General features: G+C 39.1%; 1 protein-coding gene across 4 annotated transcripts in view; it reads right to left on the bottom strand.

The window, feature by feature from the left end:
* Positions 1 to 24,159, bottom strand: part of SPHKAP (SPHK1 interactor, AKAP domain containing) — a 60,173-nt gene extending 36,014 nt beyond the window's left edge. For all 4 annotated transcript variants that reach the window (XR_013931687.1, XM_080409511.1, XM_080409512.1 and 1 more), the window contains exons 1-2: positions 16,303 to 24,159; positions 9,842 to 9,952 (exon numbers count right to left, since the gene is read on the bottom strand). Coding sequence is in view for 3 of the 4 variants with exons in the window: in XM_080409511.1 (XP_080265637.1) it covers positions 9,842 to 9,952; positions 16,303 to 16,485 (294 nt within the window). In the remaining variant the exon portion in view is untranslated. The remainder of the gene's footprint in view (positions 1 to 9,841; positions 9,953 to 16,302) is intronic.
* Positions 24,160 to 24,737: the final 578 nt, after the last annotated feature.

Below are 24,737 nucleotides of genomic sequence, written 5' to 3'. Positions count from 1 at the left end.
GCTTGTCTTACATTAATTTCCATGCTTGCCAAAATGATTCTGGCAGAGGAACCAGCTGTGAAATGTAGAAATAAAAATACTAGTTTGGAAGTACTAGATATGCCACGTAGCTGCCTGGAAAAGGATGCACATGAATGGAAGTGTGAGACAGCACTATTACACAGGCGGGAGAATTTACAAGTGATACGAAGCAGCTCAGGCACACCTTCTGCACTGTAATCTAAATAACAAAAAAGACTTCATGACAGGTATCCTTCAGCTATACAGTGGTACCTGCCTTATCTCACCAAAGTGAGATCAGGCTACTGCAAACCATCAAAAAATCCGTCCTTGTCAAAGCAGGGCCATTGCACTCACAGCTTCTCTGTCCAGAACTTCAACAGGGCGCAGGGCGGGTTGGGGAAACATCAACTTGAAGCTATGTCTGGGCCTTCCTTCTGTTGTACAGTCCTTCGCATGATTAGAGAGTGACAATTTCCCTCTCTAGCTTTGAATGGAGAAAGTATTTTCCCACTTCTTGTCCTGTATTTTCATTAGGATGGCCACAAAAATCACATTACTCCTTTCAGATTCTATGTAAGAATCTCTGCCGTGAGCTGCACAACTGCTGTCTAAGATGCAGACGAGATTTTCAACTGCTCTCCTTGCAAGCCCTGATGGAACATTTCCAGAAGCAGACAACCCAGTATATACTACCTTCTGTGAGTCACCCAAGTTCACTAAATAAGGTCCTGATGTGATTTTCCTGTGTCTCCCCAACCCAGCCACAATTCTTTTTTAGGTACACATTGTACGTTGTCAGAAGGCTGAGTTATACTGCTCTGCCTCCAGCATTTTTAGCGACTATATACCTGGAATTTAGTCACAATTACTCTTCAGAAGTGCGTATTTCAAATGAATTGGTGGATATATGTGTCTTGATATTTTAGAGACTATCCTTATTTTAATGGCTGGACCGCACTAATGAATCAATCCAAGTCATCTCTTCATAATCCATTGCTTCAAAAACAGCTGTGAATATTTTCTTCCCATTAAGGTTTATTCCTCTGGGTTTGATGCAATTAATTGTCACTTATGACTTAAAGAAAATATGCCAATAAATATTTATGCCACATGCACCATCTGCTTTCTCTGGTGCCCTGTATACTTAATGCTTAACAAATTTCTGTAAGCCTCACCCTGCAATTTATGTTAAAGGGAGCCTGTGGTTATAACGGCAGCACGCGGTCACAGATGCCCACTCTGGAGGCAGCACAAGAATCCTATTTTTTGATAAAGCAGACCGTGGAGGCACCGAGGATATGACAGTGTGAAATGCTGAAGGGGACACAGCTGCAATACCATGCTTGATCCTCCCGGTGTTTATTTATAGCGTTGTCAGAGTAAGGCTAAGCATCCGGTTCTCTTAAATACAGATAGGAAAACACTGGTGTGTGAGAGCATCACAGAGGGTCCAGAAAGAAGACAGCAGATCTAGACAAATAATTAAAGAGTGTCTAAGTCTGAAGTTACAAGAGAAGAAAACCTACTGTCAATCTTCCTCACCCCAAAATTCATGAAATGGCTTTTGGCTGCTGTATAAAATACGTGCGTGATACTGAAAATGTGGAAAACCAACGCTTTAAGGGCATATTTACTTTCTGCCTTGACATTAGCTCATATGTGAAGATAGGTTTTTTCAGAGCTAAGTATGTATAAGAGCAAAAAGAGAAACATATTGTACAGATGATACAAGCAATCCTTTCAGTAGTCTTTTAAACTAGTGCTCAGCCTTCCCGCACCGCACTCCATCAGGCACAGAGTAACTGGTGAAGAGGAGGGTTTCTAATTTCTCTGTGCAAGCCAGAGAGAGGCTCTCTGGAAGGTACAATTCCTTACCACAGCAGCACGAAACACCCACGCATGCCTGAGGAAGGATGAAGGACTAAGACTCAATGCCACAATTTAGCCTGCAGCTGTTGATTCCGGCTCCTTGTCAGGATATAATTAAGGTATCGTCTGGCTGAATAGGAAGACAGGACTTAAAACTAAAAATACCTCTAGTAATTATGGCTTAGATCTGGAAAGAATGGATGGATTTTGATTTCTGAAAAAGACAATGCTGTTCTTGAAGATAGCTGAGTAATTAATGACTGAAAGGCAAAGTAAACACGCTTGTAATCCCCTGTCTATGTAACGTACTGCTGAGGCTGTGCATGCAGCCTCATGAGGGAGGACAAACATCTTAGTATGTAGGTCTGTCTGTCTATTTTATGCAAACAAATAGGGCTTTGCTATGTTTCTTAGGAAATTTAAATCTTCATTCAAACACTATAAAACAAATCGGTTGTTTCATCTCTGTGGTCACTATTCAGGAACACACGTATGGTTTTGCTTTAAAAAGCCCAATAAACAAACAAACAAAAAAACCTTCTTTGGGATCCAGGATTGCCCTTCCATCCGTGGCTGTATAAATTGCCTTGTTGACTATACCAAGAAGAAGAAACAGCCTCCTTTTCTGAACTCCTGTAAGCCTAGATCCCCACTCTTCAGTAATGGCACACTTTCATTCTTTGGAGACTCCGGAGAACTTAGTGGAGACAGGAGCCCCAGTTAAAAGATACAAAATCCCAGTCCCAGAGCTTAAGATTTCAACACCCTGACCAGCATCCACTGTATTGTTAGCAAGTTACCTGGAAGGAATTCCGGTATCAAAGACTGATGTAAAATATAAATCTGTACATTTGTATCTAAACTTCTAAAGATACGTAGCATCAAACCTCTAAAAAGACTTGAGTGAAGAAATGAATGAAAACTACTCATAATCTACTTTAATTCAGTCGAAAGCTGTTCTCTTTTTCCTCCTCACAATATACCTTGCCAAACATTTTCTCTTTCTGCATATGTTATCATTTGTTTGAATTAATTTGTGGGAGCTGTTTCCTGGATGTTTGTGTTCCATCGCTTGAGTGAGCATTGGAATTTGAAGAATTGGCCAGAAAAATGAATTTCTTAATTTCATAGTTACTTTTTTCTCTGAATCAACTTACTACATGTTTGTACAAATGCCAAGGCAGTAAAAAAGATGAAGTAGGGGCTGGGGGAAGAGCTGAGACCGCAAAAGTCCTGATCAGACCAGCGCAAATTAACGCGTAATGGCATCCTTCACTTCCTCCTGAACCTGTTTAAAAGCTCATGGCTAAACTGCAGTGATACTGGTAGTGCTCAGGTACCTGCTTAGGACAGCGAAGCTATGCAGCAGCAAGGTAAGCGGCCAGTTCTGGAAATTCAGCTGCTATGATGGCAAGATGACATTCTTCATTATCTCAGTAAACTGAAAGATCATAGCCAGCATGATCCATAATTCCATCACCTTTTTGCTTTCTTAACAATCTGTTTTATTTCTCACCAAGGCAACAGCCTTGCCACCCTTCACTAACACAACCGTATCTTCCTTTCCTTGAGATGTTACTGTCTGTCTCGCAGACTGGGTATGTTCTCCTGTACTCAACTAACAACCCCAAGCTGCAATTCTTCCTCCACCTGTGCTGTGGATGGAGTAGGGTTCTTCCAAGTGGTGTAAGCCCACCCAGCGGCTGGTTCCTGTCTCTGCCATCCCCACTCCCCTAACGCTGTCCCCCACTCTCCTTTCTGCCACCACCAGCGCTCATCAGACTGCTTAGAGGAAAAGTGCAAATGGCACGGGGTCAGACAAAAGCAGCCAACACTTAAACGAGAGGGTATTTTAACAAGACTGAATGTGACTGAAGTTTGGGCTGCCGTCCTTCCCCCTTCCCTCTGGCCATGCGTTCCTGCTGCTCCCTTGGCCTGGATCTAACCAACATACAGCTGCATCTGTCTATGCATGTAGCCTACGTTATATGTACACTTGTATGGAGTATTCTGGTGTAAGCATTCATGCTGTTACAGAGCAGGAGCGCTTGCAAGCAGAAAAGTTGCTGGACTATTTCAAGAATGTTTCAAATCTGTGAACCCTTTAATGAAACTGTTCTCTCACCCATCTGCCTGGAAAGTCAGATTTTTTTTCAGTTATGAGGAAACACAAAATGAGCTTTAGAGCCCTTGACACATCCTGGTTCTTTAAAATGTGGAATCTTGTTATGCTAAAATAAGAAATGAGCAGGTTTTTATTGCTTTGTTTTAAATGAAAAGCAGAGATCTTTTACCTACCCTATCTATCACTGCCATTTAATGGTGTAAATTTTGTGTTTCTACTTCTCCAGAATAATGGACAAGAAGTCTGCAGCATTTCTGCCAAAGTCTGGGAATCCCATTACCCCTCACACAGAAGCACACTGCTTGGGAAGGGAGGGGAAGGGAGTATTTTCCTAGATCAGTGGTTCTCAAGTGCAATTTGAGCCTTGTTACACCGTATGGATCGGGCAGGCCTGTTTCCCAGCCTCCATGGTGGGACAGGGTGGTTGTGTGAAGAGGAAGAGGGGATGATGCCACATTCAGGGGGTGGGGCGGGGAGGATTACTGGAGTCTGGGTTTTGAGACAAAATCTTTCTCAATGCAAATGTAATTTTTAATTGCTTTTCCATCTGTTGCTGGTCTAGAGTATGGAGTCCAGAGAATTTCTGGAAAATTTACTGCTATGATTTATGCATCATGTACATGAATGCCATATGTCTTGCAGGACTAAATACCATCTTCTTTTGGTTTTGTTTTGTGTCCTCCTTTTTCTTAATTAATTCTTTTCATTAAGAATTCCTAAAAGACAATTAAGATACATCTTCAGCAGCATCACAATACTACTTTAATCATGCTTGTGCTTACTGCACAGGCATTGAAAAGAAAAAATGTCAAATCTTAGGAAATGCTAAGAATCATAAATTACTTTCCTGTCTGCAAGATTAAGACTTTGCACTTTAGGAGAGTCCAATGCTAGAAGAAACTATAAATCATCTAATTAAGGAAGGAATTAAATTTCTTAACTTGTACTAACATAAGCCAACCACAAATGTTCAGCACTGGTAATTAAATAATCTAGATCTTTGGAGGGAAAGTTAGAAGCAAAGTATCTATCAGTTTTTTCTTCTTAAATAAGGTTTGCTTAAAAGTGTGTCCAAAGCAGGGAACACTTGATGTAGGTCCAGAGAATGACAGTTGACAATAATGGAGTGCACAAAGTTATATATAATTATGTGAAACTACGTTTATTTTATGAGGTCTCTCCGTGGGGTAATCTCACATTACCGATATTTTAATTACATTTGTAAGTCACTATGTGCAGCTTATGAATGATTATGTCTCATGAATCCATGTATTTTATTATATTAGGTGGATTTAGATTAAGTTCTCATTCAGTGGAAACAAACGTAACAAAACTTTCATACATAAACTGACTTTAAAATTTATACTATCTAATTATAATATTTGCATGAAACAATGTATTCTAATTTGCAGCAGTAAACTGCTGCTAAACAGTATCATTGTTAATTGAACTAAGTTTAATTTAATGTTTAGAAATTACTCAAATATTCTCTGAAGAGGAAAAAAACATAACATAGATGTAGAAGATGTTCTTTGAGGGAGTTTAACTTTTTTAGCCGACAGCATGGCAAAATCAGATAGACTTGACTTAAGGAGGGTAGCACACTTCAGCCCAGGGATGTTTTAAAGAGAGATGGCAGGATGTTTTATTCCAATACAGAAATGAAAACAAACAGCATTTCTACCTAGGATTTACCTGCACTCTCTCCCACTGTGCCTTCACTTCAAGCACACAGAGATCTCTTTCAGCTGCCCCTCCCTGACCAGTCTCCATGGGAAGTCTCCCTAGAAAGCCTAGGACAGTTAGCCCTGTCCCCCTGGACTCAATCCCACTGTATCTAATCTGATTTCTGAAATGTAAACACAGAGAGCTGGATAAAAATGGTATGTACAGAAAGTAGAAAAGGAAAGTTAGGACAAGGCAATCTTTCAAACTGTTCACATCAGACCCATTATACACAGAACACATCTTTCCATAGACAACTCACCAACATCCCGCTAAGATGGCATAAAACAAGGAGAACGGACACCAATGACTAGAAACACTGGATTAAATATGGACACACTAGCATTTCTTCTATTATGGTGAGGTACCAGAATATGATTTTTTTCAGAGCTCAGGAGCTGTCCAACATAAGCAAACAAGAAATACTGTTCCTCTAACATGATTTCTTATTTTCATATCATAATGGCTATATTTTCATTAACCAATTTGCAAATGAATAGAGAATTACATGTAGCAAAATGCCCATTCTGCTTAAAAAAAGTTATCTCTTTGAAAAAAGTAGTCTGCTATAACTGAATTAAATATTTAGTGTTTTTATAAATCAATGTTAGTATACTTGGTGAGCACATGTAGGACTGCCATCAGCTTATTTTCACTTCTACTAACTGTGCTAATCTGTAATGGGACATAATGAGGATAATATTTATGAAAGCTATGTTCATATGGTCTTGTTGCATTTATAGTTACAGTAAGATTAGACTCCTTATAACTAAACATAAACTCTTCCAAATGAAAACCGAACACTATAGCTACATGTATTACCAGCTATCTTTGGGAAAGGCAGCTGTTAATGATACAGTACACTGGAGATTTCTTTTTTCCTTCTGCAAACCTAACGACAACTTTCAGAGGCAGTTTGAGTCTCTGACACCATAGGTAACAGCAATTCATAAAATCTTTCACATGAACAAAAAGATAGAACATATTTTCTGCTAAGGGCAGTCTGGTTTGCTTGCTAATTGAGAAGCTGGGGAAACCACTCCATGTTTATATCCTTCTTCCTCCCTCATTCCTGCAGCTTCTGCTCGTTTAGTGTCAGTCATTGGAAAGGACTCTGAATGAAATGCTTTGCAGGTTCTGAGTATGATACTGACCTAATGCTTAATCCTTGCACAGCGGTTAAGTATCCCCTGGTCCCTGGTTATGTACTGTGCACAGCCAAATGAACGACCCATGTATCTAAGGTGGGGAGAGCAATTCTGAAAAAATCATCTATGTGCTTACACTCTGATCCACACATGAAATCTGATGATTAATGTCAAAGTTTTCTAGTTTACTGCATGTCTTTACATCAGTTGTGCAACTTTTTAGGCATGCAGATTATAATTCTGTACTGTACTACCACTGAGAATAAATTAACTAGGAATATGAACAAAACTTCAGTTCTGCTCGTAACAGTTTATGAGTAACTATTTAACAGTATCTCAAAAATATAATTTCCAGGGACTGATCAAGAAATAAGCTTCCAGGTTATCAAATACCTTTTCTCTTGATGTGAACACTAATGTTCCAAAATAATATTTAACTTCTTAGCTTCTAAGTTAATGCTCTCTCTATATGATACATTTTATTGTACATTCCACTTCAATCTCATTAATGCAAAATTCTTTCAGTAGCATCTCTTTTCTTCAATAGTGATAACTGTAAATTGCAGAATAAACTAGGTACTAACATTTTGCTTTGAAAACCGTGAAACTGTGTGTGCGTGCGTGTGGTTGGCACTGTGTTCAGAAAGCCATACAGGGAAAGCTGACTGTCCTATATGCACACTAGGCAAGCAGCAGGTGATGGGAGAAGGTGACTTGGCAGGCCTTGTGTCAAAGCAGAGCCTAATATTCCTCCCATGTAAGAAAGGGCTCAGTCATGGTCTTGTAGTTTAGGATGGCACGAGGAGCTGTGGGGCAGTTCTGTCCCCTGGAAGCCTCACGGAGTGCCTTTGCCCACCCTCTGCCTACAAGCAGAAGTATACCATCACTTACTATAGTAACACAAGCTATTTTCTTAGGAAAGAGCTTTGTATAGTCATTTCTTTGACAAAGAGGGGATTAAAAGAAAATTATCACCTTGTGTGACTTTGTCAGGGAAAGTTGTGGGCATTCAGCACATGTGAGATTTAGGTCTGTGACTTGCTGAAGCCCCTTATCTCAGAACTTCTTTTTGGGATTGTAATAAAAAGTAATTTCAGTATTTCTGCTTCTTCCCTCAGATCTGCAGAACGGTAAGAGTGATGCTTATTCTCCCTACAAGGTGACTGACCAGGGCTAGATGAAACCTGACCTGTGCTTCCAAGAGGACAAGTGTGTATCAAGCAGCTATATTGGGTATTTTTAAATCAAATCTGAGTATAGTCTTGCTTTAACAAGCCATCTTTTCTCAGTAGTTCCATCCTAACAGAGACAGATATAATTTCCTATAAGATTCAAAGAAACACAAAGAATAAAGTCATAGCTCAACATATCAAAAAGCAAGTCATAATTCATTTTTATATTATTATTTGGACTCATAATTTCCTCTGAGAAAATAAACCTTTTCTTAGGGTACGAAATACGAAACAGTAAAACCAAGTGGCTGTGGTCCATGTTTTTTGCACTAAAAGCAATCCTTTCCTATATCAAACAAGAAGGATACCACTAACCACCTGCCTGATGACCCCATTCTGCTTAAGAAAGTATTCAAGATATAGTTCAAGTGACAGCATTCCAGCTGCAATTGAACAATGATTGTACTTCATAACACTGTGACCCTTTTGTTTGGGAGAACACATGCGGAACGGTCCAAGAACAGGAAGCTGCTGTCTGGTTTTGGTAGTCTCAGAAATAAGTACCACTGAACATTACTCCTTAATGTCCCCTTCCTTGTGTCACCCAGCATCATTCAAAACAGACACAGGAGTCTGTTTAGTTTCTCACTTTATAACCTGTATGGTTCCTTACTAGCACACGCTGATTAGGTTGTATATTTTGCTCATTCTTTCTTGTGGAAACTGATAGTCCCATGGACGGTGTGACAGTGAACTGATCTGTAAAACCTTTGGCCATATTCCTAAGTTTTAACTGCTGTAATTGCACTGTTGTATCACTCCTGCTGTTCTCAAGCATGCTGCATCACCCCCAGGCAAAGATACAAAGCCTCCAGTCATCACCACCATGGGATGGAGATTCAGCTTCTTGACGGCAGGTGCCTGGGTTCATCAGCTAGAGCTGAAATGTACATGTCCTCGAGGGAATCCCCCAGCAGGCTCCATGAGAGCCTCAGCTGGGCTTTAGGTGGTGTGCAGCGAAAGCAGTGCTGGAAACCTTTCGCCTGAATTAAAACTGCTCTCTTCTACAGTTTTTGTTGGCTTACGGAGGCCAAGGAGTAGTAATCACATGGGATTCTGAGTAAGGATCTGCTCTCCTGAGCCCTTCATCAAATAAAAAATAATTACAATCATAGCAATGAACTTCTACCCAGTTTCATGTAGACAGTATGTAAAGCAACATAACAACTCCTATTTCTTCATGTACGCTCTTAATCAAAAGCTGTTATAACCCACAATAGTGAGACTGAAATTTCATTTCAAATGTAAAATAATTCTGTTTGAGTTCTTTAGCAGCTTCTCCTCATCTAATACGGAAAGAGTTTTCTCTCTAATTGTGTATCTCTATGCCTTCAGGAACATTGAGCAGCTTTTTAAACATCTGCTCTTTCCAACCTGCCTCTTAACAAGTTACGATTTGGAATAATTTTCTCTTTGGCTTATTTTTCTTTCCTGTCAGTTGCAGACAATGAACATAAGAAAATACAGAGGGCCACAAAGTCTGAAGGCCAAATGTGGGGAAACTTCTGCAGTAATCTTAATAATGTGCTCTGTATAGAAATCTGTATGCATTTTTGCTTTGTATGTTAGCTTTTACCAGAAAGATGGAAATTACAGAAACTATAGACAGACTGCTATAATTTCAGTATCAGTTAGTCACTGACTTGTTTTAATTTAACACGTACTGTGGCTGGCCCCACACCCTGCACAAATAACTCTCAGTGGACTTTTCCCCAGAGGAGATTACAGCAAGTACTTACTGAGGCACAGTTGCTTTCTGACTTGTCCTCCAGAAAGCCAATTTGGCATGGCGTCCTCTGATTCTGCAGCCAGTAGTCTGTTGATTCTAGCAGACTGTTACTGCAGAGAATCTGTTAAAATAGTTAAAAAGTTAAAATAATTAAAAAAGTACTCAGTCCTACTGTGCTTTGGGGGCCTGAACTCTATTGTTGTAACTCAAAGGAAATCTTGCCTACAAAATTTGGCGGGGGGGCACCACTGGCACCACTGTTCCTTTTGGACCTGTCCAGTTAATGCACCTTAAATCAAGTGATTTATATATCCCCTAAAGTATTAGCCTATTTTCTTTCAGAACTGGAAGTCCTTGGAGATACTTGAAGGAGATGCTTAAGCCCAAAATTTTTATTGGAGAATATTGCTAGGAGTTTTGTTCTGTGTTAAAGTGATGAACATAGATTGTGGGAAAACTAATTATTTGATTATACCGGAGTGCACAAACTTGCAGCCTTTATGATTTACTGTATCTCTCACCACAATAGATCAGTACTATTCCTTCTGCCAGCAGCCTCATTTCTGAGACCACCTAGGCTACAAACTCTTTCTTCTTAAACACATTTTTCTGCTTTCTGAGAAGCTAAACTACTTATGACCTGCTGTAATGAGTACTGAGCACAGTCAGTACCCTGAGACCAAAACTTTGTGTTTAATCTTTCTTTGTTGACTTAGCCTACAGCCTGTGCCACAAGCTTTGCTCAAACAAAACCAAAATGGGGCTACAGATATCCAGACTATAAAGAGCTAAAGCCAGTTTTGCAAGTCTGATGCTTAGATTGACCTGAATTAACGCACTTGCTGCCTCTGTACTAATATTCTCCCATGAAAAAGAGGGACCCTTAGTATTTTTAAACCAGCTAGGTAACAGCAGGAAGAGAATAGCTGCAACAACGATGCTGCTACTTACAGAAAATTTTGCACGTCGTCGTCTTCCCCAGGCAGCAATGTTAACAAGTATGCTTGTGAAATGGGGGTATGTTTGTACTTGTTTGTACTTCTCGCAGTTCTTGCATTACATGGAAATAGGCTGTACTCTAGCTCTTTAGCCTTTTATTTTAATAGTGATATTTTAAAATATAAATTTGTTGCTCTACCTGGAAAATGATCTACCCTGAGTATTTTACTGCATGTTTTGCATTGACACACCTTTGCCCTACTTCAGGAACACTTGATCTGTAAGCCTACATCACTTCCCTACAAGGAGAAGTGAGAGGAGCTCCTGAGGCATCTTCACTTCTCAGGGAAGATGAATGACTGCAGAAAGCTGATCTGGACAGCTGACACAATTTTCTAATACTCAGGGGCAATCCAGCAGTAAGCTTATTAACACCCACAGCCTAACACCCACTCTTAATTTTTATCTTTCTGGCAGAAAGCCAGTTAGCTAGTTAATACTGCACTGCCTGTATTATTCTATATTGATGTCTGAATAAAAGTCAGCAGAGGGTGGATGAGGAGGTAATGGGGAACACCACAGCCTATGTTTGGCTGGCCTCAGAGCCCTTCGTCAGTGCCCGCCACAAGGGCTGTGCACCTCTGTGGGCATTGTTCCTCAGTACTCCAGCCCTGCTGTGGGATTTCTTTCAAAGAGCTTCTGAATATAGATTTAGGGTTCACAAAATACTCAGAAAAAGGACTGTGCCCAAAGACTGTTCTGAGAATGACAAAGGCTCACGAATGCTTCACATCAACACCAGTCTCTTCTTGGAGGCTGCTAGCTAATCTTGTTTCCCAGTTGAATTACTCTGCCCTCAATAAATTTTATAACCTCCTGTCTCAGTGCAAAAAGATTCCTGCCACCATAACTAACTCTGAGACTAGATGGGGAAAATAATATATTTCATATCCCACAGAAACAATTTCCTGTTAGTGTTATAAATGGCTCTTTTTTATTATTATTAAGAAATATTTTCAAATGTGGAAATACTGAACCATTTTAAACTAGTTGGTACAATCTAGAATCAAGCATTTTTTCCCTCTTTTTCAAAAATTACCATCTTCTGAGGCTTTTACAAAGACGTAAAGAATAGAACTTATATGTACATTCACACACACACACATATTATGTATGATTTCAGATTTCATCTGATTCTGGATCTTGTCACCCTCAAGGACTGAAGTTCTAATTACCTATTAAGACAATTCTGCATACATAGGAAACAGTTTTCTTTAGCTTAAATAGCTTTTGCTGTAACAAGCAGTAATTTCCTTAAAAATCACAGTAAATTTGCCTTTCAGCTTTAATCACTGTATATCTTTCTTTCCCAAATCTCAGTCAGTTCCTGAGAAACTGGAATGGGCAGAAATCATCATGCAGAAAGAAGCTTCAGAAATCCTTGGTACTACTCTTCATCTCATGAGGACTTGGTGTGCACACCCAGCATTTCAGATCAGCTAGATCATAGCAGATGTATATTGTAGTTGGTAAACCCATGACAAGAGCTGGGCAGTCCAAACTTCACCTGTTTCTCCTCCTATGGGATGTTCAATGACCCTTGGTAGTTCTACCTTTCTTTCAGAGGATGCATTTATCAGGAAGCAAATACTGGTAAAGCACCAGCAGAAAAAAAAATAACTCTCCTGAACAAATGTTTCGATCAGGTCAGGTCATAGTTGCCAAGCTGGGGTCACTCCAGGATGGTTTATAAGTTGCAAGGCTTTGTAGTACATTTAATTTTTGCATGCAGCTTTTCATAATAGACTTTGAAGTCAAGGACAGCATGTGATTTTTAAGTAACTTCAAGGAGATAAACAACAACAGTAGGATGATGTTTTCCCTGGGCCAGATTATGGTCTCATGTGTGCATAAGTAGTTCTGCACATGCACTGGAGAACACAGCCAGAAATGTGAAGAAGGGCACAACAGACATAACGTTTCCAGGCTGGAGAATATAATTTGCAGCATTTTGGATTTGAAGAAGACAGGGGACAAAACCAAAACCAGATATACTTGAGTCCATGCAGCAGAAGCTGATGGAGGTCGGCAATCTAAGGAATATAGGTCAGACCAAAGTCATCTGAAAAGCCTCTGGAAATTACTCATGAAAGATAGCTCTGTGGGAAAGGGAGGTGTACAGGGATATGTGGGAGGCCTCCTTGCATGGGGTCTCATTCTACACATACCTAAATATGTGTAGAAAAAGTGTTCAGGAGATGGGAGGTGACATTTGAGTAAAGGGTGGCAGGAACAAGGTGTAAACTTTGGATAAGTTTATGAACCTACCTTATGAAATGCAACTTTCTGCATTAGGACCATTACAGACATGTTGTTGCTCAGAACCTTCCCATTAGTGCTTCTTTGGAGGAAGGGTAATTTGGGCCACCCTGCAATGCTGACTGCACACACCTGCTATGCAAAAATGAACTTTGGGGCATATTTCTTTGGTAACAGACAGTAATATTATCACGGTCAAAGACAAACATACGGTAAGAGTGAATGTAATACTGCTTAGAGCATCTCAATATTGTAAGGCAGTTCTCCTCGTTAACTAGGGGCATGTGTTTATATAAAGTGGGAGTTTGGATATATATTAAGACTTTCTGGGATATTCATGCTTTTAAAGGAATATACTGAAGTCCTTAAAGCAAACTAATGTATGACTGCGATGATCAAAACTGTATAAGCTTGAAGGAGCTGGCCTAAATTAACAGGGCTAATTAATTAATCAAATGCAATGTGAGAACTGGTATTCCTCAGAGATGTAATTCTACCAGTACATTCAGATTGTAATTTTTGCATTTAAGCATATTTTTAAAATACGCTGAGCTGGTCTATATGAAAGGATAAGAAACCTAAGCCCCTACTATTTCAGCTGTCAGTCAGCATCCTTCTATTCTATAGCCTGCACTTTTCAGGCAAACATTATAACTTGCCAAATTTTCCTCCTCTCTTGTACTTCTCTTCATTCTTACCTAATTGAGACAAGTTCCGGGCCAATCCCACTGACATACATTGTTAGCAGTTTTGCTGAATTCAGCAAGGATGCTTCTGATTTGCAATGATACAACTGAAAGCAGAACTTGGTTCATTGACCATACTTCTATGTACCAGCTGCACACACTATACTGCTGGGTATCTGCTTCAGAGCAGGATCATCACACTCAGAAAATAATTCAGGATGAATCTGCATCATGTGCTAAATGTGAAATCAGCAGTAATTCAAGGTTCTAAAAAAAAAGTTTTCCACTCTCATCTAGAGACTCAGCCGTCAGCATTACTCAGTGTGTTGTGAATCAATGAACTAAATCAGCCTCTAGCAGAGTGTGGATTAGAAAAGTCACTCTTTCCCAGAGGAAAATATTGCATATGAGTTTAGTGTAACAGCTTCCTGCTCCCTGATTTAGATCATAAGACATTAAAATACAGTAAATATCTATAGCTGAGACAACATTAAAAAGGCTCTGCTCCACAAATGAAACATCTGCGTCTTCATGGCTGATCATCTTAATTGCTTTGGTTAATTACTACTCATCAAAAAAGATATGAAAGTGGGACATACCAAATAAGATGAGATATCGAGGGGCACATCTTCCACATTTGTTCAGATCGATCTGTGTAGTAACAGGCCACATTTCATATGGCTCCCGACAGGAGCCATTCATGCCAGCTACAATTACTCAAACCTGCAAGTCAACTGTTTAAACTGTTCCCTTGCAGCAGGAGCCCATAGTGTTCCACTCCACCACCAATTACACATCTAACTTAAAAATCACTGTAACACAAGCTAAAAGAGAAGGTAATGGCCTATTTTTGGTAATTCTTTATCCTTTTCCCCACACAAAAAAAGAATGGTAATACATTCTGTGACAATGCTGTAAAGCCCAAAATATCCTGCTGTTTGTCAGAAGTGTTGGCAGAAGTGAATCACTTCTTTCAGTGTGCCGACAATCATAAAATTTACTCGTGTTACAGTGAAAAGTTCAGATGTAAGGGATCAGACAGGTGAAGCAGCTCTAAATCATGTGGTAAAGGCTAGCCTTTAAAAGGGAGTGGTGCTTCTGAAGGTGACCAAGCTGGGAGCATTTGTAAACACAGTGGTGGCACTTCTCAGTGCTGTGCCACTTGTCCTTCAGTATATAAAACAGATGACTCTGAGATTAAACAAAAAATTAAGCTGTTCTCCTGCACAATGGGTTTTCTGTCTATTTCTGCCTCTATGAAGATTCCAACTACAGTCGGCAGCATTTGTTAAAAATCAGGTATTGTTCTGCAAATAAACAAACCCTTTGGTCAAATGAAATATTGATACTTGGTCTTTTAGCCATGTTGGCGTGAGCTGGAGAAGCCCAGTTGCAGCTTACGCATCAGTCTGTTGAGCTCTTTTTTTATATAATTGATTTTACATTTAAGAAAATTTCCATAGGCAGACAAAGCTCCCTCCCCAGAGCCACAGTACAGTTTTCAGGATGAGGAAAATAAATCTTCTACATTTTTTATCTTTCTCTCTCTGTGCTTACGTGTATAAATATATATTGTTGTTGTATCGGGGGGAAAAAAAACGAACAAAAGGAAAGCATTATTATTACTAGTGGAAGGAAAAGGAAAAACAGTAAGAATTATGGGAAGACTGAATGAACTGTGAAATTTTATAACATTTCTGTGTTAGGACAAAAGCTTTCTTATCAGCTCTAGAATTACGCCTGTGGGAGACAGTAGAGCTCTGAGGGTTATTGCAAAGTGAGAGATGAAAGATGGCCTGCCCTCCTCAACGGGTCTTTGGCAGTGTCCCCTTCCTCAGGCTGCACTGCCGTAACCTGGCCCTGGGGAGGAGGAATAAAAGCAAGCATCCATGGCCTTCACCTGTGTATTCTCAGTTGTACCAAAATTACCTACATGCATAAAATAATGTCAGTCATATCTGACTTCTCCTAATGACATACATGCACACACAGGCACTGCTTTTTTTTCCCCTGCCACATCCTCTAAATTAAATAACTATGTATAAACCCATTTTGAGGCAACAAACCCAGCAATGGTCAAAGCTGTACTACCTTCTGGGTTGCTGAAACCCTTCCAGTCAGATATTAGGGAAGGCAGAAAAGCTTTTCATGAAGGACCCTCCATCGTATTGACCTGAGAGAAGCAAAGCTCTAGACCCTCAGGCTAGGTCCCAGAAATTTGCCACCTATTGAAAAGCAGTCCTGAAAGTATGCACGGCTTTTATTTCATATTGTCAGATAATGAGGAAAAATAGAAATGTTTATCTCCCATATATGCATAATGTATTTTGGGACAGACAAGTATAGACCAGGCAGACAAAATTGCAAGGCACGATAACAGCACCCAAAATTTATTTCTCTGTATCAGTCCTTTTCTTTTTTAGGTATCAGTTATATTTTGTATTCCCCAATAAAGACAAAAGCTAAAAAGCAAAGCTATAACCTGGGATATATCTGTCTTTGAAAATAACATAAACTTAGAAGTTACCTTCTTACATGCTGTGACAGAGCTTCCCAAACTGCTTGCCAAACTGTCTGTGCTGCTGCCCTGGTGCTCTGGAACTTCAGGCATCAGTGGAGATTCAAAGTTGCTGAAGAACAGAAAAGAAACAAATGCCCAAAAACCTTTCCAGTGACTCAGCCACACAGATACCTCAAATGATACCAACATACAGTTCAGTAAAGTGATGTAACTTAGATTACAAGAAGCTGTCTATACTCTCCTTGCTGACGTTAGTAGTCTATTTATTACCTGGTTTTCCCTTTTTGGATACAAAATAGCAGACCAATGTCTTCTGAAGACTACAAGATAGCATATAGCTGCCTATTATCACATCTGCCCCTTTTGAATGACACTGTAAAAAGTGGTCCTAGCTTGTTTTCATAAGCAGGCAGCTTGGAGCAGAAAATTAAATACTTGCTGCATTAATTCAGCTTGACAGACAAAATAATTTTTTGCTATATTTTCACCTGCCTGGATAGAAGTAAAGGGGTAGTGATTAAAGTGTAAAAAACACGATGGGGAGCAGTTGAATTAATTCTGTAATTTAGATGGAATATCTTGATATGTTGTAGGTTTGGAGCAAAGGTAAGCAAAAGCAATGCAAGTACACTGTTTTGCGAGTCAGTTGTACAAAACGAAACTATATTTACTTTGGGACTGTGCAGATGTGAAATACAAAACCATAAAAATAAGCTTCCACAGTCAAGTTATTTGTGTGCACAGCTGGTACTACCCCTCACACTTTTCTTTTGGAATAGTTTAGGCCACTTGTGTAAGATGTCCATCCATACAACAGATCAAACTGTCACAGCTCAAGCTTCTCTGCCTGGACATGATGTGATCGCAATTAAAGACCATCCAGTGCAAAAGGGCTATTTCTCCAGAAACATACTAGGAAAAGAGCATCCTACATGACCAAGTTCTGCTTCCCAAATTGGGTCTCTAGAGTGCTCTTCGTTTATTGCAAGTCAACTATGAGAAGACATGGAACACGTTGTGCTGGATCATAACAGGCGACCAGGTTACTGTGCCTTAACAAATAATCTTTCATCAATTGTGATAACAGACCATGTGCCATTTCCTGGTACACTCAATTAAAAACTAAAATGCATTTTCGTAAGTTGCCTTCACTGGAGTTTAAACCGGTATGTTAAAAGGACACTACTTTCATTTTTTTGCCTAAATCCACACTCAAACATCAGTAAATCTACCTTTTTCTCAAAGATTCATGTATGTATATTTCACTTGATACTGCTTAGGACCAGTTATGAATATACCCACTTTCACTTGACAAGTAACTGTCAATAAGAATTTTGCTGATATGTGTGGTGCTACTCTGTAATTATTTTAGAAAAGTGTATGTGCTGGAATTAGAAGAGTGAATGAAAAATATAAAACTAACTTAGCACTTATTAATTGCTAACTGGGGGGAAGCTTCCTGAGCTGCAGGGAAGGACTGAATACAGATGCACGAGTGAGATCAGTAGGTTAACTGAGTTCACTTGCTAAGTGTGGTACTACTTAATACTCTAAGATACTAGCACCATTTATATCTAGAAAGGAGACTTTTCTCTGTTTACAAAATTCTGTTCCATTGCTCAGATTATATACATAAACAGTAACTCTTTACTATTCTTTATTCTTTAAGAGGGTGAGGGATATTAAACATATGAAGTCATTCTGGTTTTACATTTTCATTAAAATAAGAACGTCATATTCAGAGGGTCAAATATTGTATAAGTTAAGTGCCCTCCTTGGTAAGCCCACATTTAGATGCAGCTTCTGTACTAGGTAACACTCGGTACTCCCAGCAGCAGTGGTGCACTGCCTCTTTTTATAGGATGCATCGCTTCTGCAATCTAATAGTAAATCACAAATGAAGTCTGGCCTGCAGGTTGAAGTACTAGGCCCGTTGTTTTCTCCTGCTCTTCACTGAGAGGAAGAATGAGTGACTTTGCCACCGCTTTGCCCTCAGGGAGCTGACATACTGATAATGACTATACTCTGAGTTACATTGTGTGCAGGGAGCTGAAATTCTAGTGCACAAAGTGTCGCTGAATCTAGAAGCAACAAATGTGATAGTGTGGCCACTAACTGAAGGCCTTTGGGGACTGTAATTAAATAGTATAAATAAAATAGTAATTAAAGCATAGCTGGAAAATATAGTTGAGGAGTCACATTCTGGAGTATTAACAAATTTGTGCTCTCTCTGGATGATGCTCCAGTAAGGGGTTACACATTACACGTTCCATACTTTATGTGTATAAAGCTGCCTTTCTAGTCATGTGGCAATCAAAAAGATCTGTTAAATATCCTTAAGTGTTTAAAATCTGTGTTCTTTCCAAAATAAACCCACTTTTGATTTGTAATGCTTGTTTAAAGTATGTGATGAGGGACATAAATGTAGAACGCCGTTAAATGTTTTGAACGAGAAAAGGCTCCATCTCAGACTGAAGTTTAGACAGGCAACAACAACTGCTTTTGGTGTTACTGAAATCTGGTAATCCTAAATTCTCTTGTTAGCTATCCCAGTCATCAGAGCTGTATGTCACATCCAGCTGATTACTCAGAGCACAAGGTAAAATCAGCAACTGCGTTTCACACGACAAGGGATAACACATTTACGAGTATCTGTAACACTTCCAGAGCTTCTTTCTTATCTTAGGGTTCCTGTTTCCTGTACTGTTAACTGTAGAGCAGAACCCTTACTCTCACGCTGCATTGCAGTGCATCTCTAGTGTTGTGCCAGTCATGAAATCCAGGCTCCCACTGTTTGCAAACCAGATTCATGCAGTCGGGGTTCAGAGTGACTGAAAAGCAGAGTGATTTTAACAACGAAATGCTAAATTATGAGAGCTAAATTCAGAAACAGTTTTAGACTCCACAGCCTTTTCCTCAGTGAGTTTATGGGTATACAATTTCTAAAAAAAAGTATAGAGAAACATACCCCTACACTTTGGCCACCACTGATGGTCAGCTACATACCTCTAGGTATCACACAAAGTAGGTATGTAGCAGTACACACTAACTGATGGAAAAATGAGCATCTAGCTGAGCTTCTTCAGGCTGGGCATCCAACGTCGCAAACCTGAGTCTTCCCTAATTCAGGGAGGTGCAGTGTATGAGGCTCTGTCTAGCTAGCTTCAGATTCACGGGTCTTTCTTTCAACAGGGAACACGGGTTTGGGCTTTCAACATCTCTTTTTCAATTATCTCATCTCTCAGTTAGATCAAAGTTTCCTCTTTTTCTTTATCCTGTGGCCACCTTTTCTAAGCTGGGATTTTCAACACCTGTGTGATTTCTTAAGAGACCCTCCTCAGGCCATACAGCTCTGCCACGTTCACTCTAGTAAAGCCAGTAAGATAAACCTACTTTCCATTAACTCCCCAGGGAAAAACTATTCTGTCTTTGAGGAGCTGCCTGCTCTCATTAGTACCTCAACAGCAGGAAGCTGATAGAAGCTGCTGCAGAGATGTAGCCACCTCATCATCAAATGATACCTCTGCATTCACGTACTATACTCATTAGTTCACTTTAAGAGTTTACACAAAGCACTAGACTTTCAAGGCATCTGGCACAGATGAGAGCCTTTTTACTGCGACATAAAGCAAGCTGTTGAAAGTTTCAGTTCCTAATTCTCACCTTTGCTTGGTTCCCCTTGTTTATTATGTGTTGGAGAATGCTCATCTGACTTAGATGTGTGCATCTAATTTAGAGCTGTCATGGAAGGCCACAGGCATAACAAGGGAATTCTGTCAAAGGATGGCTCATTTGGGGATTTTTCCTTTGGTGTGAGAGATCCTAATTTACCATTCAGCTTTTGAAACAGAAGCTGGGAACCTGGACCTTCCATCTTAAGAAGTATGCCATTTTCACTTTAATATTTCCATTAACAGAAGAGTCTCCACAGTCACTTATTTGCCACCAGGTGCTTTCTTACTGTTTCATAATTTATGACTGATACTTTTTTCCTACAAAGCTAAATGCTATCACAAAGAATGCAACAAATTTCTTGGAAATTAGAAGACTGTAGTAAATAGCTATGAGGTTTATGGGACTAACTATAGTAACAATACATCCTTTATTATTGACCAAAATGCAAAACAATTGCTTCTATTTTCATACATTGAATAATTCAAAAATACTGACCTTGATGACTCAAGACTTAATAAAAAAACCACAGCTGCTCCTAAAAATAATTATCTTCTTTGCAGATGTGGCAGATGGTGCTACATCAACTGAGAAGAGGTAATTTAAAGAATTCCCCAGGTTATCATTAAAGAAAATTAATCTTGTGAAACAATATCAGAAACTTCTATTTCCTACCATCTTGAACGAGCATAACCAGCTTCCAAAAACTTGCTGTTCAATAATCATTCCTAAGAAGCAATTTCAATATATAATAAATGACCATTATATGTATATTCCGAATCGATGCTATTATAGCCTAGTGCTTTTCATCTTTCCATTATGACTCCTAATCTCAGTGTTTTGAACATACAAAACATACTGATCCATGAAAAAGATAATTTTGATGAAGGAAGCAAACTGAACAAACACAGTGAGGTTTCTCAGTGCAATTAACCCTAAGCTATAGTCGGCTACATTTCTAATGTTTTGCTAACATTTGTACTGAACACCATGAAGAACAAAAAAAGGAATGAATTGTATTTTGAAACAGAAATATGAGACAAGTGAAAGCATGGCAAAATACGCTAGCATATTCTTACTTTTACACTCACAAATAAACCCCAAAGCTATTCAGAAACTGAGGAAGGCAGCTAGCTTAATCCAGACCTTAAGCAAACAGCAGTTTTGAAAGGCATGCAGTACTCAAACAGCATCCCTTAACTTCAAAGCCTTTCCAAAGTGGACAGACTAGGCAAACTCTTTCCTCATGCTACGTTTCAGATTTTACAATTTTTAAATTTACCTTTACATGTAAAGAGGTCAATAAAGTCACTAGCAGTAAAATCTTTAGATGTAACAGTGTCGAAGTTACTATTTTAATCCATATGATTGGTTTTTATTCAGTCTGGACCATGTGTATACTTCAATCAGGGCACAGATGGTTAGTCAAACAGACACTCTATAAATACCTCAAACAAATGTCTTTCTGATTTTGTTATGGATTTGGAACCCATGTGCAGAATATAATCACTGGCAATATCAGGGTCAGATCTTCTAAGGTGTTCATAGACTTGGTTCAGTCTTCTTTGGCTGCTGTTGACTTCACTGGGAACAGAAAATACTGAATACTTCCCATCGTTATCAGACCTGAGTGTCTATATGCAGTCAAGCAGGTACAGGATTGGGCTGCTAGTTTTACAGACCAGTGTACTAAAAAGAGTAGAAGTTAAAGTGCTTTATATTCAGATTGCTCATTTCATAATGTCACTGGGGTACTCTTGATTTAAGTTTCATTTTTATTGGTGATACATCTGCAAAAAGACCAGGTCTTTAGATCTGTGCCAATGAAAAAAGGGAGCAGAGAAAAGACAACTCATACTATGGTACGCCACACAATAAAAAAGACTTTTCCTTCCATGTTCACAGACCTCTGAATCTCCATTATTCTGCTCCAAATTTTTTAAAAAACAAACAAATATAGAAGCCTTTGGAAATACTAACAATGATCAGCCTTCTTTCAAGACATGTTTTAAAAATATAAAAGAACTGATGACTTTTACTGAAGAGTCAACGTAAACCAAACTAACTAAATTTTATATGATTTACTTAGAAATATTCCTTCCTTCCTTTACTGATTTAATTCTTAAAGGAAAAATAACAAGGTTTTATGCACAAGCCTGACAACCTTCTCCACGTTCAATAATTATGGCAGGTTTACTCAGATAAAAGAGTAGACAATCAAATCAAAGAGTTGACAATCAGGAGCTGAATGACAGATGATTGGGTTGCTTGGTGGTTTTGGGGTTTTTTTCTTCTTTTTTTCTTTTCTTTTTTTTGTTATGGTTAACGTATTTCAGCAGTTTACTGACAGAGAGCCAACCCAATATAAACTGGGTGCTTGCATACAGCTGATAGTGATCTTGCCTTTTTCCCAGCTATCCCCAGATTTGACATAACTTTAGGACAATTCCAGGTGGACCTTTTTTGTGCTGGTAGAATGGCTACTTACTAAAGAAACCTTCTAGAAAGGACAGGCTTGGACCTTGGTCAGAAGAGGCTACAGAAAAAGCACACGAGGAACCGTGAGTTCTCTTCCTGCATAAAGCAATGAAAGAAAACACCTTGAACGCTACATAGGATGCAGCATTTGTAGCAGACTCTTTAAAAAGCTCCTGATTTGGAGGATTTTTAGAAGGTATAAGAAGCCCTGGATCAACAGCTAGCAACCAGACAAGGTCTGATGAGGAAGAATGACTGAACCTGGGAAAGATTAAGGAACAGACCTTTAAATTCAGGGAGGGCTAAAGAACTGCACTTTAAGAGAGATGGGCTGAAAGCCAGCCAAGACTGCTTTTCTGCCCTGAAAGCAAGGAGCCCATCCTCAGCTCTGGAATGCCAGCTACGGGGGGGGAGTTGAGACACTCTTGAGGGTTTGATTGCAAGAAAGGTAAGAAATCTTGTTAAAAGAAGGATTCTTCAATCTAATTAGTCAGTCTGTATGTAACTTAAGTGGGTAGTGCTGATTGGGAAGATGATTTTAGAGAGATACAGACTGAATTCACTATTTTCAGGCACAGGCATTACAGAAACAACACAATAAGGTTGTTTCATTTCCCCTACAGCAAAGCAGCCGGCTTGCAGCTATTTAAGCCTACTAAGTCATCAAGAAGCAACACAAAATCAGAAATATTCTTTAAAAGATGTCCCACTAAAAATTCCTTGTTCAGTTAGCATGTGTAAGTGTGCTGTACAATAGCACTTGTCCTTGTGCTGTAGGAAGGAGGATAAAGAAGAAACACTTGTTTATCCTCTCAAACAGGAATGTTCATGACTGTGTATTCATTAAACAACTTATATTACTACTGCACTTTTGATGGCAATGCCTATTCTTAATATAGATTACATTGTTAGTGCAGCACAGTGTAATATTCCAAGGGTGTCATGCTATCTGTTCTTACTTCTTTTAAAGATAATGGAAAAAACATTGTGATGCAGCTGGAATCTGGTGGAATTTGGTCTGAATTAAATGCATAATAAATGTGCAAGCAGCTCCCACTGATTTCAACTAGAAATGGAAATTCTCAGCCCTTTTCAAGATGAAGTCAAAGATGTTGCAAATTAGGCTTTCGTGCCATAAACCACGGAGTAATTCTTAAAAAGTCTGTTTTAAACGTTTCTTGTATCTAACAAACAGCTCATGTTCTCTGAGTGCTCCTCACCCTTTTGCTATGTACAAACTGTCAGGTGGGCATTTCAGAAGAACCAGTGGAACGTGACATAGGAAGAAACTGGTGATTTCATGTGGAGGATGTTAATCTTGACTAGTTCAAGTAATTTTTTGGCATCTTGTTTATATTTTCACAGTTGAGCTTCTCAACCAGCTTTTTGCCACTGGCTGATGCAGTGAGTTTCTGATTCTGAGCATTAGAGCAACCAGAGTCAAATAGTGATAAAACAGACCTCAAAGCCCAGCACATGCAATCAAGTATTTCACTGACAACTTTTTTTAAAAGCTACCATTTAAAGATCTCAAATCTACTTTATAAAATATTTTCATTAATTAAATTCAAAACAGATACTAAGTATTTCTGAAAGGAAATGTGACAAAGATGTTCATAACTTAAAAGTAAATGCATATGTCATGATTTTATTTGAATAGAAAATGCATGTAGCTAATCAAAACTTGTTAGCTGTTCCAGTGTTTTCCTTGTTAGACTGTAAAAGTGTAATTGAAATGTGGCAGGTACTCTGGATTATGCGCATGACAGGAAGGTGAACGTTGCTTTCATGTTTGAATGGCATATTTCTAATGTTTGGCAGACTTTCTGGAATATTTTGTACCAACTTTCCTCAGATATAATAAATCTGGCTTTGGAAATTTGAGATTAACAGAGGGCTGACATGTCCCCAGGTATTTAAGGGAGAAGTCTGGGAGTTTCCTATTGTTGCAGAATCATTTCCAGCTATTTTAAAAAAAGATAAAGGGCCATGCTGTTAGTGAAAAGGGACTGGTGGTACTGGAAACCAAGTTCTTCAACACAGACTCTGAATTATAGAACACCTTGAGATCTTGGGGGGAAAAAACCCCGAAACTATACATATGACCAGCTGAGAGGCCATAGTATCATGCTGTTACAAATCATGAGATCCTACAGTTGACTTCACTATAGCGTAGTTGAAGATGCAGTTAATGTTTCTGAATACTGAAGAAAACGATAACAAAATATTTATTCCAAATGCCTGAAGACTCCCCAGACACCAGTAAGCCACAGAACTAATCAGTGAAGCAT

Source organism: Falco punctatus (genome assembly GCF_963210335.1).
Source record: "Falco punctatus genome assembly, chromosome: 13".
Classification (NCBI taxonomy): domain Eukaryota; kingdom Metazoa; phylum Chordata; class Aves; order Falconiformes; family Falconidae; genus Falco; species Falco punctatus.
Note: the sequence above shows the minus strand (reverse complement) of the source record. Positions and strands in the feature narration are given on the sequence as shown.